This window comes from Rhinoraja longicauda, chromosome 1 (assembly GCF_053455715.1).
Source record: "Rhinoraja longicauda isolate Sanriku21f chromosome 1, sRhiLon1.1, whole genome shotgun sequence".
Classification (NCBI taxonomy): domain Eukaryota; kingdom Metazoa; phylum Chordata; class Chondrichthyes; order Rajiformes; family Arhynchobatidae; genus Rhinoraja; species Rhinoraja longicauda.
This window is the reverse complement of record NC_135953.1, coordinates 80,570,579-80,589,336: the sequence shown is the minus strand read 5'-3', so window position 1 is coordinate 80,589,336 and position 18,758 is coordinate 80,570,579. Positions and strand designations below refer to the sequence as shown.

At 42.9% G+C, this 18,758-nt stretch overlaps 1 protein-coding gene across 1 annotated transcript in view; it reads left to right on the top strand.

The window, feature by feature from the left end:
• The first annotated feature begins 3,088 nt into the window (after positions 1–3,088).
• Positions 3,089–18,758, top strand: part of haspin (histone H3 associated protein kinase) — a 55,780-nt gene continuing 40,110 nt past the window's right edge. Inside the window, exons 1-5 of the mRNA XM_078410910.1 lie at positions 3,089–3,353; positions 4,302–4,526; positions 5,571–5,688; positions 10,744–12,195; positions 18,267–18,378. Of these exons, the coding sequence (XP_078267036.1) occupies positions 3,142–3,353; positions 4,302–4,526; positions 5,571–5,688; positions 10,744–12,195; positions 18,267–18,378 (2,119 nt within the window). The 5' untranslated portion in view covers positions 3,089–3,141. The remainder of the gene's footprint in view (positions 3,354–4,301; positions 4,527–5,570; positions 5,689–10,743; positions 12,196–18,266; positions 18,379–18,758) is intronic.

Here is an 18,758-nt window from a genome sequence, read left to right as displayed (position 1 = left end):
AGCCCTTCTGGACCCTATGTCCGCACCAACCTGCAATCCATGCACATTAACACAACCCTACACACATTGACAGCATTTTACAGCACTGAGCCTATACTCGCTGGAGTTTAGAAGAATGAGGGGGGACCTCATTGAAATGTACAGAATAGTGAAAGGCTTGGATAGAGTGAATGTGGAGAGGATGTTTCGACTCGTGGGGAAGTCTAGGACAAGAGGTCATTGCCTCAGAATTAAAGGTTGTTCTTTTAGAAAGGAGATGAGGAGGAATTTCTTTAGTCAGAAGATGGTGAATCTGTGGAATTCTTTGCCACAGGCTGTGGAGGCAAAGTCAGTGGATATACAGTGCATTCAGAAAGTATTCAGACCCCTTCACTTTTTCCACATTTTGCTACGTTATGGCCTTATTTTAAAATGGATTAATTTAAAAAAAAATCATCAATCTACACACAATATCCCATAATAAAAAAGCGAAAACAGATATTTAGAAATTTTTGGAAATTAAAAATAAATAACTCAAATATCACATATACATAAGTATTCAGACCCTTTACTCAGTACTTTGTTGAGGCACCTTTGGCAGCGATTACAGCCTCATGTCTTCTTGGGTATGACGCCACAAGCTTGGCACACCTGTATTTGGGTAATTTCTCCCATTCTCTGCAGATCCTCTCAAGCTCTGTCAGGTTGGATGGGGAGCGTTGATGCACAGCTATTTTCAGGTCCCTCCAGAGATGTTCGATCGGATTCAAGTCCTGTCTCTGGCTGGGCCACTCAAGGACATTCACAGACTTGTCACGGAGCCACTCCTGCGTTGTCTTGGCTGTGTGCTTTGGGTCGTTGTCCTATTGGAAGATGAACCTCCGCCCAAATCTGAGGTCCAGAACGCTCTGGAGCAGGTTTTCATCAAGGATCTCTCTGTACTTTGCTCTGTTCATCGTTCCCTCGATCCTGACTAGTCTCCCAGTTCCTGCCGCTGAAAAACATCCCCACAGCATGATGCTGCCACCGCCATGCTTCATAGGAATGGTATTCGCCAGGTGATGAGTGGTGCCGCTTGGCATTCAGGCCAAAGAGTTCAATCTTGGTTTCATCGGACCAGAGAATCTTGTTTCTCATGGTCTGAGAGTCCTTTAGGTGCCTTTTGGCAAACTCCAAACGGGCAGTCATGTGCCTTTTACTGAGGAGTGGCTTCCGTTTATCTACCATAAAGGCCTGATTGGTGGAGTGCTGCAGATATAGTTGTCCTTCTGGAAGGTTCTCCCATCTTTACAGAGGAACTCTGGAGCTCTGTCAGAGTGACCATCGGGTTCTTGGTCACCTCCCTGACCAAGGCCCTTCTCCCCCGATTGCTCAGTTTGGCCAGACAGCCAGCTCTATGAAGAGTCCTGGTGGTTCCAAAGTTCTTCCATTTAAGAATGATGGAGGCCACTGTGCTCTTCTCGACCTGCAATGCTGCAAAAAATGTGTACCCTTCCCCAGATCTGTGTCTCAACACAATCCTGCCTCGGAGGTCTAAGGACAATTCCTTCATCTTCATGGCTTGGTTTTTGCTCTGACATGCACTGTCAATTGTGGGACCTTATGTAGACAGGTGTATGCCTTTCCAAATCATGTCCAGTCAATTTAATTTACCACTGGTGGACTCCAATCAAGTTGTAGAAACATCTCAAGGATAATGAATGGAAACAGTATGAACATAAGCTCAATTTTGAGTGTCATAGCAAAGGGTCTGAACACTTATGTAAATGTAAGATTTCAGTTATTTATTTTTAATTACTTTGCAAAAATTTCTAAACACCTGTTTTCGCTTTTTTATTGTGAGGCATTGTGTGTAGATTGATGATTAAAAAAAAGAATTTAATCCATTTTAAAATAAGGCTGTGACGTAGCAAAACGTGGAAAAAGTGAAGGGGGTCTGAATACTTTCTGAATGCACTATATTTATGGCAGAGTAGATAGATTTGTGATTAGTATGGGTGTCAGAGGTCATGGGCAGAAGGCAGGAAAATGGGCTTAGGAGGGAGAATAGATCAGCCATGATTGCATGGCGGAGTAGACGATGGGCCGAATGGCCTAATTCTGCTCCTATCAGTTATGATCTTATGATTAATAACACCCCTACACACACGGATGACAATTTTACATTTACACCAAACGAATTAACCTACAGATCAGTAATTAATATCATTGGAGTGTGGGAGGAAACTCTTAGAGAAAACCCACGTGGTCACCTGGAGAACATACAAATTCGGTACAGACAAGTACCCGTAGAACCTGGGCATCTGGTGCCGACAGGCAGCAACTCTACTGCTGCTGCCCTCGGTTCACTGTACCTCGGTACACGTGACAATATACTAAACTAAACCATATTCTCCAGAGATGCTGCCAAACCCACTGAGTTTCTCCAACACTTTGTACACAACATTGAAAAATCTTGACCTGAAACGTCACCCATTCCTTCCATCCTGAGATGCTGCCTGTCCTGTTAAGTTACTGCCCTGTCCAGCATTTTGTGTCTATCTTCGGTGTGAACCAGCATCTGCAGTTCCTTCCCACACATGACATCTCTGCTGTTGGGACCTGACGTTGGGGGCCGGCGCCCTGGCCGCAGGGACCACGTGTAGCTGACGTCACTCGCACGCCCGGGTTCTGAGCTCCAATCAGAGCGTAGAGCGGAGCCAGCGGCCGTCCAATGAGAGGAGAGGAAATTCAAACAGCGCGGCGTCAACGAACGGTAGTTGGATCGCGGAAACCTCTGCCCCCCAACCGAACCGAACCGAACCGACCCCCCCTTTGCCCCCCAACCGACCCGACCAGCCGACCACACCGGCCCCTCTCTGCCCCCAACCGACCTCACCACCAGCCCAGCCCCCAACCGACCCCTTTGCCCCCGACCAGCCCCCAACCGACCCCACCAGCCCCCCTCTGTCCCGACCCCACCAGCCCCCCTCTGTCCCGACCCGACCTGCCCCCGCTCCCACCCAGCTCCCACGGCCCCTCTGTCCCCACCCGGCCCCACTATCTCGCCCCCGGCCCCGTCTCTCCCTCCGACCCCCACTCCCGCCGGCTCACCGCGTCCCCGGCTCACGGCAGCGGCGCGGACCCTGCCCTGCCCCGTCCCGCCGCAGCAGCGGCGCGGTGATGATGGACAGGGTGCAGGCGCGGGGCGGCCGCTCTTGCTCGGCCGTGGTGCGGACCTACGGCAAATACGGCAGCCGGGCGGTGAAGGCCCACAAGTGGCTGAGCCCGGACGTGGCGCCCGAGCATCTCTTCTCGTCGTCGGACTCCGCCAACGCGCTGCACTCGTCCAGAACGGACACCAGCGGCGAGTCCATCGCCACCGCCAGGAAAAGGTGCCCGTCTCCGCCGGCCGCGAGTGTCGGGGCCCCAGTCCAGGGCGTCTCCTTCACCGAGCAGGGGTGGTCTGGAGGGCCGGATCGTCCTGCATATCTTCAATCGGTGTATCAGGAGGGTGAAGTCCCTTTACATTTACACCAGTGCTCCGTGCATCGCGTCTCCCTGTCTGGTCCGTCTCCCTCCCTGATGGTTACTGAGCGGACTCGGCTCCTGGCTGCAGGTTCCTTTGCCTTGCCGCTTCGACAAGTAAATAAATGGTCATCATCAGAAAATCTTTTATAAATACTGTAGTACGACTGCAACTGAAAGCCTTATCACATGGTGTACACAATTCTCAATGTACACTTTGAAGTTTACAATTACAGTAAACCTTCGTTATTGTGGACCTCTTTATAACGGATTTTGTTTTTTGGGCTGTCTCTTTAAGAACACAGGCTACTAGTTGCACTGAAACGGACAAGGCACTGAAATTGGCAAGCAATCTCTTGGATCTGCACTTAACTCTATTAAACAATGTAACAAACTGACTAATATTTTTAGCCTGCAGTGACAACAATATTTTTTTAGTTGTTAAGAACTTTGTGTACTCAGCAGCTTTGGAAGGAGAAATGGAGTTAACGTTTAAGATCGATGTCCTTTTTCTATGACCAGTGGGCATGGGAATTTCAGAGTGGGACAGGGTTTTCTCACCCCAACATTCCAGACTTCCTAGTTTGCTCTCAATCTCTAAATCTAATCTTGTATCTTTATGTCTTAAGTCTATCAATGGACTCCCAGGTTGATTATAAAGTTTGTGCCCTGAGTGAAGCGAATGGCCCTTCCATCTTGCTCTGCCATTTAATATATTCACTTTTGTTTTTAATGTACATGAAATCTAAAGTGCTCTACAAATCTGTTTTTAATTCACTGTACACTTTATAAAAATATATTCTGTGTTGTTTCAGACGACGCAAAAGAACTGCTAATTTGTATAGTGTTTCAAATGCCAAGGTGCGGAAAAGAAAGGTTGGAAATCGAAGTAATACGGAAAGCCAAACGACGGGTTATCTCCTTCGAGGGAGAGAGACTTTGTGTTATAAGGATCATGACTCCACTTTCACAGAAGACGAAAGTCAAGAAGATAGTCGTTTTGTGGAAGAGGAAAAAAAACGTCGTCCTCCTGTTTCTAGGTATGTGATTATATATATTTGCAAATTATTTTTGAACAGTTTCTGATAACAAATCTATTTAGCCCATTGTGGTGATATCTTCGAATGTGTCTTCAAAAATTAACTTGATATAGAAAGCATTTTATGAATACTAGATCACAATGAGGGAGCTGGCATGAAAATGGGTGCAGAGTTTTCCTGCTCTGATCGACTATGCATCCATCTTAAGCATTTTGTGAAAATTGAAAATCTATGACTTAACTATTAGTTTAGGTAATAGGAAAAGGTTAGAGATTTAAAGTTTGCAGATTACTATTAAATGGTCCTGAGGGGCACAATTCCACACCAGAATAGAATATTTTAGTATTACTGCATGGGTAGAACAATTCGACTGAAGTAACACTATACCCTGGGGAAATTTCAGTTCAATGAAATTGTATGAATCATGTCAATAAATAATTTTTTTTAGAATGTTGAAAATTGCTCCTCATGCAATCATTTCTCCCCATTAAAATGAATTGCTAAACCTGCAGAAATTCCCCAGCATAATGCTGAGCGGCCACACGAAGAACACAAGGTATTCAACATTGAAGGCATTGGACACATTGCAGGTGTCTAGGCATAACTGGGCATTCTTGAGTTCCCCAGTAGCTTTAGAAAAAAATGCTGATGGTTGTCAACAATTCCTGAGACCACTAGGGTTGTTGAGAGTGTATTCTAAATGTGAACCACACCTGAGAAGAGCATAAAGAAGTAAAAGGAGAACAAAAATGAATGGGTACTTGGGGGGCGGGGTGGGTTCAGGGATGTGGAATTAGCTGGTTTGATTTTGAAATAAATAGATGTAGATTTGATCGACCAAATGGACCACATTTATTTGATTCAATAAATGACTGCATTCACAGATAAACAAACTTGAAGATATTTTACAGTATTCATTCTGGAAATTTAAAAAATCCTTCAAGATGAATTTGTTATATTGTTACTATGCCACTTAAAGTAATTTTTCTTTCCTTTCTCTCACTCCTTTGGGGAGGAGGAAAGGTGGACATAAAATAAACGCAGAAGAGAACCAATTCCAACATCTGCACAATCCAATTTTGTCACTTATCGACAGAAACTGCGGCACCATAAAGTTGCGTCACATAAAGTTGGAAATACCCCGCTTCGACTGAGAGGAATGGTAAGTTAGCGTTTCTTTTGCTGCCCTCTGATACTGTCCAGCCGTCTTAAATAAACAATAAAATATTGTTATGAAGGTGACTACAAGGGAGTTACAGCCAAGGAATGTTAATTGTGGAACATATTCTGCACAATTTAGAAAGTGATCAACTGTTACTTTGAAAAACGTGTTTCAAGCATTGTAGAGTTGTGATGTATAAGCAATTGAAGGTGATAAAATATTTTCTTCTCCCATCTCAAACTTTCACCAATTCACTGTTTTGTCATTAAGGACTCCAGTTGGCATAATTGGGAATTGTAGACAGCATTAGATTCCAAATTAAATTCTTAGTCTCAAGTTATGTGATCCTTAGTGCAGCTTTGGCGAGTGCATTGTTTGATTTCATTACTCTCGCACAAGGAGGACATAAAATTGTGCTTTTAATTTTTATGTATTTGCTCCAGGGATGTGGAAGGTTGTCAACAGTCCCACAGAATGGAGGATGATTTGCTTTCACTCCGGCTCTGTGGTGACTGATGAAGCCAACGTGAGAACGACAGGCTCTTCTATAATGGCAGAACGTTACTGACAGGGTAGATGGATAGGTAATTCATGAGATGGTGTGCTCCTTAGTGCTTCTCAATGTTTCTGGTGTACGAGGCTCTCCACGCCATCCAGAATGTATCTATTACACCTTGAGTTGTTGTGAACCAGAGATTCTCAAAAATCTTACTTAGCAGACTTTGAGCATGTTCTTGAACTCTTTTTCTCTGTTCACCGGCTAATCTGTTCATGTAAAAGAGTTTAGGATAGCATGCCTATTGTTGTGTACAGAACCAAGCCTGCCTAAATGTAGCAAGATCTCAACGTTGGGAATGTTGGCCTGGGAAAACATGCTGATTATCCTTCCAGTGGATTTGAAGGGTTTTGCAGAAGCAACAATGGTGATATTTTTCCAGTACTTTGGTAGTCCAGTGAAAGGGCAGGGATCGATGCTCGGCTTTAGATTTGGAAAACATTTAGATTTTGGATTTAGATTTACCCTCTGCTCATTAATAACATCGGCACAGTTTCAATATGCACATGTGAGTGACCATTAGTAAAAAAAACAAATTAGTTCTCTGTAAAGTATTATATCAGCAGGATATGGGAGCTGGTGGACCTCTTGGTGGTTCCTGGTGACCACATCTGCAGCAAATTTGATGACTTGGCGTCTGAGCTTCAAAAGCTGTGGCACATTAAAGACAGGGAGAATTACTTGGATGCTGTGTATCTGGAAATATTCACATCCATTTCATTAACTGCTTCCAATTTAGTCTGTGGTCAGGAGAAGGAGGGTGTATCATTGTCACCTGGGGCCTGGGTTCGGGACATCTCATCTGACCTGCAGAGGAATTTGGACTAGAAGGTGAAAGATCAGCCATCATGATCCATGTGGGTACCAACGACGCGATGGCTTCTCAGAGCAGATAGTGGTCGAGCCCACTGGGGAAAAGGCAATTCTGGATTTGTTGTTGTGCAATGAATCAAATTTGATTAGGAAACTTAAAGTAAAGGAACCCCTAGGCAATAGTGAGCACAATATGATAAATTGCTTGATCTATATTAACTCTAAACATTTTGGTGTCTTTATTCATACAGAACCTGTAGTCTCTCAGAAGTACAGAATGGTAAAAATAATGAACTGCCTCTGACCTGCCTGCAAATTCTTGTCAGATATCCAAGTCCCTTTTGAGTCTGCCTCCACTGCATTTAAAAAAAAAGTCCTTTTCACTTCTTATAGCAATTACCTTCATCTGGTCTTCTTGGTCCTTGACTCTTTTCACCTCCTTTTGGTCTGGAACCGTTTATTTGCATCTACCTTGTTGAGGTCTTTCAGAATTTTAAATACTCCCTGATCCCTTTGATGCCCCCATTGTTCCTTGGAGAGCAATCTCAACTTCTCTAATCTAATAGCCAAATAACTAAAGTTGTGGTATTTTAGTAAATGTTTTGCATTAAGGCCATTCTTAAAGCCTTGACAATTTTCTGCAAAAATTAACAAATACACTATTTGCGGCTGAACTGTATTTCAGAAAATGATCATTGTGACTTCCTTGCATTCTACTCTATGCCTTTAAGTATAAAGTCCGAGATCCAGTTTTGATTTTAACCACTTTTGCAATCTGCTTAGTAACTTTAAATAAACTATATATATTAATCATAAGATCTGTTATTGAAACCCTTCTGGGATTATGACCTCAATATTGCCTCTTATTATTCCTAACAAAACATAACAGTTTATATTGCTTAATGCAATGTTGACCCAAGAGAACTGGAGAGCATGCAAAGGTACATTCAAAAAATTACTCTTTAAAAGGTCTAAAGATTACTGAACTTGGACACCTCTGCACACAAGGTGTTAAAACTTATTTGGCAAATAGTAGATGGTGTGCTATTATTTTGATATCCAAAGATATTAAGAGATTTGAACTCAGCTGAAATCTCATTAAATGGCAGAAGGGGTACAATGCTAAATGGTTCACTAATCCTAAATTGAGCGTAAAGAGAATTTTGATTCAGCAAAATGATATCTGCTTTAAGGGTCAAATAACAATTATTTTGATGTTGTCTAATGCTTCCTTTGTAATAGAAGATTGGGCAGATAATCTGAGCAAGTTGTGTAAAAAAATTCAATTGGGATTGATGTGAAACCTGATTAAAGAGTGAATAAATCAGGAATAGGTGGACCCAGTTTAAACTCAATGCAAGGTAGTTTAAAATGGAAATTAGTTTAGTTCAGAGACACAGCGCGGAACCAGGCCCTTCGGCCCACCCATTCCGTGCCGACCAGCGATCCCCGTACACTAACGCTATCCTACACACTAGGGACAATTCACAATTTTACCAAGCCAATTAACTTGCAAACTTGCACGTCTTTAGAGTGTGGGAGGAAACCGGAGAAAAACCACGCAGGTCACGGGAGAACGTACAAACTCTGTACAGACAGCACCCGTAGTCAGGATCGAACCTGGGTCTCTGGCGCTGTGAGGTAGCAACTCTACCGCTGGCCACCGTGCTCTTTGCACAATAACAAGCAAATCTGAGGTGTAATATTCTATGTCTTGCGTTTGACCAAATTCTGTAATAGTTCTGAAGTTAGATATTTCAAGTTTATCTATTAATTCAGAAGATTAAACAATCACGATGTGAACTGAACTGGGACATAGCCTGGGACTTGAATAATGCGGTGACAGGCAGGAAAGGGTGGGGATGTTGGACCAAGATGAAGGGAATGATGGGCTGATGGAGGGGGTGGGATGAGTAGTTGGTTGATTCTTGGAAGAAAAAAATTGGGTGCACCTTTGGCAAAAGGACGGCAGCAGCTCAAGAAGGTCGGCCATGCCTTCTCAAGTGCACGTTGATTTGAGCAATCACTGCCAACGTTTCTGGTGACTTGCTGTTCCAAAGAAATCAATTTAAAAATAAGTTCTTTATTGAGCACTATTCGCGTGTTTGAGACTTGTTCGCTCGTTTAACATTGTAGTACATTTGGTTGTGAATGTTGCGTGGTATTTCTCCAGTGATGACATAAAGTGCAACCACCTCTAAACTTAGAATAAGAAAATAACTGCAGATGCTGGTACAAATCAATTTATTCACAAAATGCTGGAGTAACTCAAGCCCACCGACTCGCACAGCTATCTGGACTACACTTCTTCCCACCCGGTCCCCTGCAAAAAGTCTATCCCCTACTCCCAATTCCTCCGTCTACGCCGCATCTGCGCCCGGGATGAGGTGTTTCAGACTAGGGCTTCCGAGATGTCCTCGTTCTTCAGAAAACGGGGCTTCCCCTCCTCCATTATAGATGAGGCTCTCACTAGGGTCTCTTCTACATCCCGCAGCTCCGCTCTTGCTCCCCCTCCCCCCACTCGCAACAAGGACAGGATCCCCCTCGTTCTCACCTTCCACCCCACCAGCCAGCGGATCCAACATATCATCCACTAACATTTCCGTCACCTACAACGGGACCCCACCACTGGCCATATCTTCCCATCCCCTCCCCTCTCCTCTCTGCGTTCCGCAGAGACCGTTCCCTCCGTAACTCCCTGGTCCACTCGTCCCTTCCTACCCAAACCACCCCAACCCCGGGCACTTTCCCTTGCAACCGCACGAGATGCAACACCTGTCCCTTTACCTCCCCCCTCAACTCCATCAAAGGACCCAAACAGTCTTTCCAGGTGAGACAGAGGTTCACCTGCACCTCCTCCAACCTCATCTATTGCATCCGCTGCTCTAGATATCAACTTATTTATATCGGCGAAACCAAGCGCAGGCTCGGCGATCGCTTCACTGAACACCTGCGCTTGGTCCGCATTAACGCAACTGATCTCCCAGTGGCCCAGCACTTTAACTCCCCCTCCCATTCCCAGTCTGACCTCTCTGTCATTGGCCTCCTCCAGTGCCATAGTGAGACCTGCCGGAAATTGGAGGAGCAGCACCTCATATTTCGCCTGGGCAGTTTGCAGCCCGGTGGTATGAACGTCGACTTCTCCAACTTCAGATAGCTCCTCTGCCCCTCCCTTCCCCTCCTCCTTCCCAGACCTCCATCTATCTTCCTGTCTCCACCTATATCCTTCCTTTGTCTCACCCCCGACATCAGTCTGAAGAAGGGTCTCGACCCGAAACGTCACCCATTCCTTCTCTCCCGAGATGCTGCCTGACCTGCTGTTACTCCAGCATTTTGTGAATAAATCTAAACTTAGAATACTATATTCCTTGCACATGTAATTGCACATTTTGTCGGTCACTGCTGGATTTGTGTATATGGAACACATTTTTGATCCATGAAATCTAAACCAGATCATTTGATCTGTATTTCAATTGTAATTCATTTAGTATACAGTATTTAAAACAATGATTAAAGTATTTGGTCAAAAAAGTAACAATTTAGCATTTCAAAGGAAATATAAATCAGAATTTTACTGATTTATGGGCAGTAATGAAATACAATTTGAACATTGTTTTAGTACTTGGCTACATATTTAGCATATGTGTTTAAGTTATAATAATTGTCCTTTCTTTCCTTTATTCCAGGGATTCCTTGGACGATCTGTTGAATCTTCAGAATCATCTATTTGTTTTGATAAGTCAAAGGAATTCGGGAATTCCTCCAACGCTTCACACCCTAATCTATGTCCCCAGTTGGTAGAGAAACTGGATAGGGCACCACTGCAGACCAGCACACCCTCGTGTACTCGGAGAGTGAAAATTAAGGAGCGATCAAGATGTATAATTTCTTTCAGTGGTGAAATTGAGGAGGATAATGTGTGGAAGAACAGTGTTGAGCCTTGTGCAAAAGAAAGTACTAACCACGCCAGTGTGATGGATATCTGCTACTCCCAGCAGAGAAGAAATTTGCCTCCACAGAAATTTGCCTCCACAGAATTTTCAGATTGTTCAGAGGTTGTTGGAATTTTGGAAAAAGAATCAGATGGAATCTGTGGTTTTGAAACTGACCATAATCATGTGGCTTCAGTCAAAAAGTTTGAACCTGTAGCTCTTGTCGCTTCTCATCTCTTTGAAGTTCAGAAGAATGATTGGCATCAAACTTCACAGAGCTCTTATAACAGTAATGAATTATTTTCTGCTGACATTGAACCATCTCAAATATCTAGCATGGATAGTTTATTGCAAGGAACAAATGATCTAAAAGTACATGTCAGAAATCCTTTAACAAGGTCTGGATTATTTGACTCGACCTTAAATCTTGACTCCGTAATTAAAAAGGATGGCCATAAATGTGAAAACAGAGCTTCCAACTTGAACTTTCAGCCTGTGGTACGACTTGATTATTTTTCAGTACAAAATTACTTGCATAAAAGTAGGTCATTGACTTCGGAAGATGAGTCCTCTAAGGCGAGTTCTTTCCAAGATACTGCTGGAAATAAAGAAGAAATTATTAATAATTTGCAACTAAAATTCATACCCCCAAAAGGTTTGGTTAAATCTTCTATTAGGCCTGCTCATAGGCCTATGCTTCTCTGTCGTCTTGAACGGCAACAGCACTTGCCACAGAAGGGCAGTTTGATTAGAAATGGCTTAAAAGCATGTCCATGTGATGGCGCTTTAGATGACTATAAATGCAAATTTCAATTGTTGGATAAAAAATGCAAGTATACAAATAATAGGAGTTTAAAGTCATCTCCACCAACAGTGGATCTGAACTTGCAAGTGGACCAATTAAGTGGGGATTCATTTGTTCCAAATGAGCCAAAGAAAAGGCCTATAATTGACACAGACAACTTGGAACATGTAATTGCTCAACAAAACCTAAAAACATTTTCAAAGGAAAATGGCTGCCAGATGAAAACAAATGGGCTATCTGGCCAAATGAACATCAAAAATGCCTCCAAAATATTGAGTGAGCAGAGCACCCACACTCGATCAATAATTAATAAAAACATAAAACTTATTTCAGCAACAGTGAAAAGTGCAGAGGAATGCACATCGGATGTACTTGAGCATTCACTTCTGCAAACAACAGAGGTAAGGAAATATAATCTGTACTGTATACTTGTTCACATTTTGTGATAACTTGGCTCATACTCTGAAGACAGTTCAACTCTAAACTATTTAATCCAAGTTCAATGCCTCCAACATAAAAGCAGTGCATATGGAAATAAGTAATTCAGTGCTTCAGATTTCTCTGCCATTCTCTTGTCTGATTTTCTCCCTTGGCCTTTGTACATTGCTTTTACTTGATTCCTTTGGTGTCCAAAAATCTATTTGTCAAAGTCTTGTATTTCCTCCTTGGTTCAGCATAATCTTCCAGGAATTAGTTTTCCAGTGATATTTAATTTTGTGCACTATTTTTCCTTATCCCAGCCCTCTTCCTCATTTTCTAAGCCCAGGGTCTGCCCAAACCTTTGTTCTTAAAGAGTTAATTTGAGTTTGGAGCAGAAGTCTGTGGGCTGAAGATATTGCTGATATTTCTGTGTTGGTGATGTATCAGTGCAAGGAGGTATTTCACAAAATGCTGGAGTAACTCAGCAGGTCAGACTGAAGAAGGGTCTCGAACCGAAACGTCGCCCATTCCTTCTCTCCTGAGATGCTGCCTGACCTGCTGAGTTACTCCAGCATTTTGTGAATAAATACCGTCGATTTGTACCAGCATCTGCAGTTATTTTCTTACACTATCGGTGCAAGGAGCTCTTTTGGGCATTTGTAATGATATTAAAGTGTATAGTGTGTATTTTTGAAATCACTTGCACAAGTTGTATTATGTGTACCAGGTCCATGAATGGCACAGGTCTCAAACACTGAAAGATAATTAAATTAGAACATTGAGAGGCAGTTAGAACATGCTTTTCAATCATGCTTAGAGTCCGGTGGTAGTTTAAGGTTTCATTATTCACAGCTTGCAGTTATTAAGGAGCTGATCATCAACTTCCGTAGGTTACATAACGGGGAATATGCCCCGATCTCTATCAACGGGGACAGTGTGGAGAGAGTGTCCAGCTTCAAGTTTCTGGGCACTCACATTTCGGAGGACCTAACATGGTCCAATAACACTGCTGCGCTGGTCAAGAAGGCACAACAAAGACTGTTCTACTTAAGAACACTGAAAAAGTCTGGTCTACCCCAACAGCTGCTGACGACCTTCTACCGCTGCACCATAGAGAGCATCCTAACGCATGGCATCCCTGTGTGGTACCTCAGCTGCACGGAGGCAGAAAGGAAAGTTCTACAGCGGGTAGTCCATAGAGCTCAGAGGGCCATCGGAACACAGCTACCAGACTTGGAGGGCATCTACAACACACGATGCCTCAGAAAAGCCACCAGCATCCACAAAGACTCTTCACACCCCTGCAACAGTCTGTTCGAACTCCTTCCATCGGGCAGACGATACAAGGCCTTCTACGCCCGCACCTCCAGACTCAGGAACAGCTTCATCCCCAGGGCCATAGCTGCTATGAACCGGTCCTGCTGAGCCGGATGGCCACAACACATAGATCAACTTGCACTTTACCCTGTCTAAAAACTGTTCCAACTGTTTTGTTTTGTTGGGTTGCTGTTAATTACTTAAATTATTGCATCGTATGGGAGGCGCATTCCCAATCTCGTTGTACCCCTGGGTACAATGACAATAAAGATATATTGTGTATTGTATTGTATTATATCCAGGAGAGAGAAGACAAGACTAGCTGACAGGCCTGCAGAACAGCTAAAAGACTGTGGAATACAACTGCAAACCCCCAGCTTCTTTATTCAATATAAGATAATTAGGATAAATATATATTAGGATATCAACCCCTGTGGTGCTTTTTACTGGCTCAAAACCTATCACTCATGCTGTGTCCAGTCCTTATTGGGCCTGATCCCAGGGGCTAGTAGGCATTACCTCATAACCTTTGTCCTAATAAGGGCTTGTTGTTCATAGTTCTGCCTAGGATTTTATTAATTAGTAGACCAAGTGGACCCGTTGGGCCAAACCTCTCCTGCATTGGTGCAGCACCCTGTCCTCCCCCCCTCTCTCCTCAACCCCACCTCCCCTCTCCATTCTCCCCCACTCCCTCCTCCCCCTCCCCTCCTTTTAAACTTTAAAATGTGAATAACTTAAAAAATATAACACCGATTTCAATAGAACTACTTGCATTATCACTAAAATGATAATGGTGAGTAAGGTGGGCCTAAAATTGTCGCGCTATCGTGTACCGTTTTGGCTGAAGTTCAGTCACAAACAAGATAGCAAACAAGAGTTTTAGTATATAGATGACCGTGAGTTTACAAGCAGTTCTTTGTCTCTAGGCTCAAGTTCAGACTGTTCTTATCAAGGAGTCAGTAGTTTCTAACAAAATCACTTCAACTGTTCTCTGCAAACCCCATACATTCTCTATGAACCCCCACAGCTGTGTGCTAGTGTTAAAGGTTCAGACTTCATCTGGCCTGCGGTTGTGGAGTCCAGGAGGCATCCATTTCCCTCCAGACAGATGCCTTCTTAAAATGTCTTCCATAGAATTCCTTCCCTTCAATCCAGCCCTCCATTCTATGACAATTTTTGCCAGGGCAAATTATTGCAGAAATCCAAATGTCTTGAGCCTTACAGAAGAGAGCCTAAGGCCAATGTTTTTGTTCATTGACCGTCTAACTTGATGGAACAGTCTTTTATGTCCTGTCAAGACTAAATACGAATTTATATTTTAGTCTGATTTCCTTTTCATTCTTCTAATCTTCTGTAAATATAGGCTTGTCTTAACATGGGATAACCTTTTTAATCTTGTGGATCAAATGATTGAATTTACGTTAAATTGTATGCTGACATACATTAACGCAGGTGCCCATGGCACTATTAAAAATAGAGCAGGAGATAATTATATTCAGTTAAATAGATTATATCATCATTTATCTTAATTAGTTACAAAATATTGCTGCATACTAACAGGATGCTGTTGAAAATAGAAAAGTGCTTTATTTCCAGTGAACCGTTTTAGGATGTATACAGGAGATGAAGAGCATAATATAGTTTGACGTCACCCGTTCTCGTAAGTCCATGATATCTAGTTTTTTTAGTGTTATGATGTGTACAGAAGTGACTCATTAGACTATGGGCAAAAAATTCCAATCACACAGTTGACAGAGGTGCAGAGATGTAACATCCGTTGTTCTTCATTTTGCTTGCTCCCATGTGAGCTTGCTTACATGATTGTGGACTATTTTTCTGTGAACAAACAGGACAACCGTGTGCTTGTTGTTCTCTGTGATATCTGTCAATGTTGAATCTCTTCAGGGATGTTCTGAGGGACTCTTTAAATCTATTTTTTTCTGTCCACCATGTGCATCTTTTACTTCAGTCAGCTCTCCAGAAAGTAGCTGCTTCGGTATTGTGACAGGTCCTGCCCACCCAATTCTTTCAACACAAACATCTTCCAAATGCGTCCTAACCAAAGTCACATAGAGTCTCACCATAACATCCTGGCTGTTCTAATCATTGAAGGCAAGTGAATGTGAACATAAAGGGGGAGCTTAGATTTGTGCTGTTTAAAGGGATCAAAAATTATTTACAAGCTTGTTAGTGAATTGGTTGGAGATGAACAAAGGGACGAAAGTGGGTGAAAAGTACTGGAACTCTCAGAGATTATATTTTGCTGAATAATGAGCTCAATAAAGATTGCCTTTTGATTCGAACATGGGACCCTTTTTACCTCAATGGGTTTCTAGTCCAGCCTGGACCCAAATGAAGCAGTGCATGGGGAGGGCAATGTGGAAGATTAAAGGGAATTGGTAGTAGCGGAAAGGAGAGAGGGTTCTGGATAGATGCCTATATTTCAAGAGGCTTTGGGAGCAATTCTCTTATTGTGACAAGATTTGTTACTTTCAGTCAACAGAGATGCTCACACGCATGCTTGGAACTCTGTTGCCCAAAGCTTTCTGGGTTCTGTGTCACTTCAGGAAGTAGTGGCTGATGTGTAGGAAAGAACTGCAGATGCTGGATTAAACCGAAGATAGACACAAAAAGCTGGAGTAACTCAGCGGGACAGGCAGCATCTCTGGAGAGAAGGGATGGGTGACGTTTCGGGTCGAGGCCCTTCTTCAGACCCTTCTTCAGTGGTGGTTGTTATTTAACAATTTGCAGCACATTACTGAACATGAGATGTCACTGATACTGTCGGCTGCAGTCCTGGAGAATTCATCTGCTTGTGAAGAGTGCAAAGCAGGGATTTGGCTTCTCTCAGAGTGCTGTTTCTAGAATGTTTTGGGGGTGATGGATTGCACCCCCATTGCTGTCTTCAGGTGTAAAGGCCATAATTTTCCAAATGTTAAGCTAATGTAGATTATGATCCATGACGCATTGGGGAAACACACGTAGCTCTATCTTTCCATAAAGTCCATCTGCCGTATTTCCACCCGAGTCAGATAGATGGATGGGTCGTAGAGAACAATGGTTTTCCTCTCTGTCCTTGGCTACCTGTTCCATCATGGGTTCCTGGTTGTATTCCAGGAGAAACTTAGTGGTGGAGACAACCAGAGCAATACGATTCCATATTCTCTGTGGAGTGTTCAAACACTTTACTGAAGCAAGATCTAACAAGGTCTAATCATCATTTTAATTAAATAATTTGCTGCCATAATTTCATTATGCTGCATTAAAAAAATTACAATAATCATATGCTTAAAGTAGAAGTCCAGCCATTTCTGATCTGTGTTGAAATAATGATGTGACAATTATCAGAAGACATCCCGTGCCTGCTGCACAAAAGCAGACAGATGCAAGCAGACAATGCCCAATACACACTGCCTTGTATCCCTGGGATTTATTTGATGCAATTCCTGCAGTTTGGGACACATACACGTGGTCCGTGACTGAATTTAATAAACCTTTGCTACCACTTGAACTAGATAATTTGCAACAATTCCAGGGGAAAGTGAAAGTCGGTTCACTTTGCATTCATTGATGCCATTGTTGCACATTTCCCCAACACTTAGAAAATCTTAACAACTGTAAAATGGAATTGAGTCATGTAACATGCTCATCTGGAATTCTTTCCTTTCCTGCTCCTCACCATGTTGGACCTGCCTCTATAACAACCTGCCAGAGTTCCCCCATGGCAAGCAGCAAATACGTAGAAAAGTATTGCCCCCGCACACCCACCCAATTTGTTAAACCCCAATTTAAGGAAACAAAAATTAAGTAAGTCACCACAGAAAATATTTTTAAAACATTCTATCTAACAGGCCTTCCGCAATTGCTTATCGCTTGTCTTTTAAGTAACTCTTCCAAGTGCCTTTGCTGCTGTGCCTCTTCAAAGACAACAACCGAGTCCTCCTTCGGTGCCAAATCTTGAAGGTTATACTTTTGGAATGGAGCTGATTATATTTGGCCATTCAAGACAACCAAGACCATTCTGGGCCTAAATGACTTGACTTTCCTGTAAGTTGCAGCAGACTGGACTAACAGGTGATAGATAGTTATGCAGATATTGTGGAGAAAACACACGTTGAGGGGACAACCAAAGTGTACCCCAATGAGCCACTTTTTTCCTTTGCAGTACCTTGAGAGTAGATTGTTAATGTTCTACTATATTCTTCAAGCCTCTGCCAGCAATAACATCCATAATCATGATGGGAAGAAGATGAATCCTCACAGCAGTAGTTCAGAGGTAGCTTCTTTTGCTGCGGTAAAATCTGGGGCCTCGTCATGTCTGGAATGCAACCGTTAACATTGTGTTGACTGCCAGTTCCATTCTGAAGAGATTGGATTTCAGGGTCTCCTCAAACTGGATTTCCTCCTCCAAGATGTTTTATGCGGCATGTTTCCTCACAGTTCACTTCTTTCCACTATTCCTGGGCAGATGGTATTTCCTGGCCACATTCCAAACAACAAAGGCACAAAGGTTTGTCATATGGGAAATGAACAGGTGAAAGTGGCATAATCTTGTACGGTTGAAGAGTTTGTAGAGGAAACATGAAGAATTAGTATTCTTCAACCCTCTGTTTGGGCCTCTGGCAGCCAAGACTATTCCTGCTACTATCCTCTCTTCCAGATGTAAGTAAGGTTGGGCAACTGTGTGCCTAGGTTTTGCACAATATAACTCTTTTCTTTTATTGTTTTTACCTAGAAAAGGAACTTGCAATCAACATTTATGAACTCATCACCGGTTTTCACGCCCTTGGGCTTGCGTAATTGGTCTAGATTCAAGGCAGCTCATTCACTCCACAAAAGAAAGAAAGGTTTGGTGATATTGCATATGCTTCAATTAATATTAATAAAATAATTTGACATTTATAATGCAGTCAGCTCAGATGTGAGCTGTGATTTTTGACAGTCGATAGCAACCATGCCGATTTCATGTTGTGGTTTTGGGTTTTAATATGTTCCAAGCAACTTTCAATATGGATTCTAATTTAATAAATATTGCTTTTGTGTATGTTGGATCATTCTCATAGATGACATTGTTGTCTAAGGTGGACACAAAATGCTGGAGTAACTCAGCTGGTCAGGCAGCATCTCAGGAGAGAAGGAATGGATGATGTTTCGGGTCGAGACCCTTCTTCAGACTGAAGGAGTCTGACAGGGGAGGGGGCAGGACAAAGATAGGATGTAGTGGGAG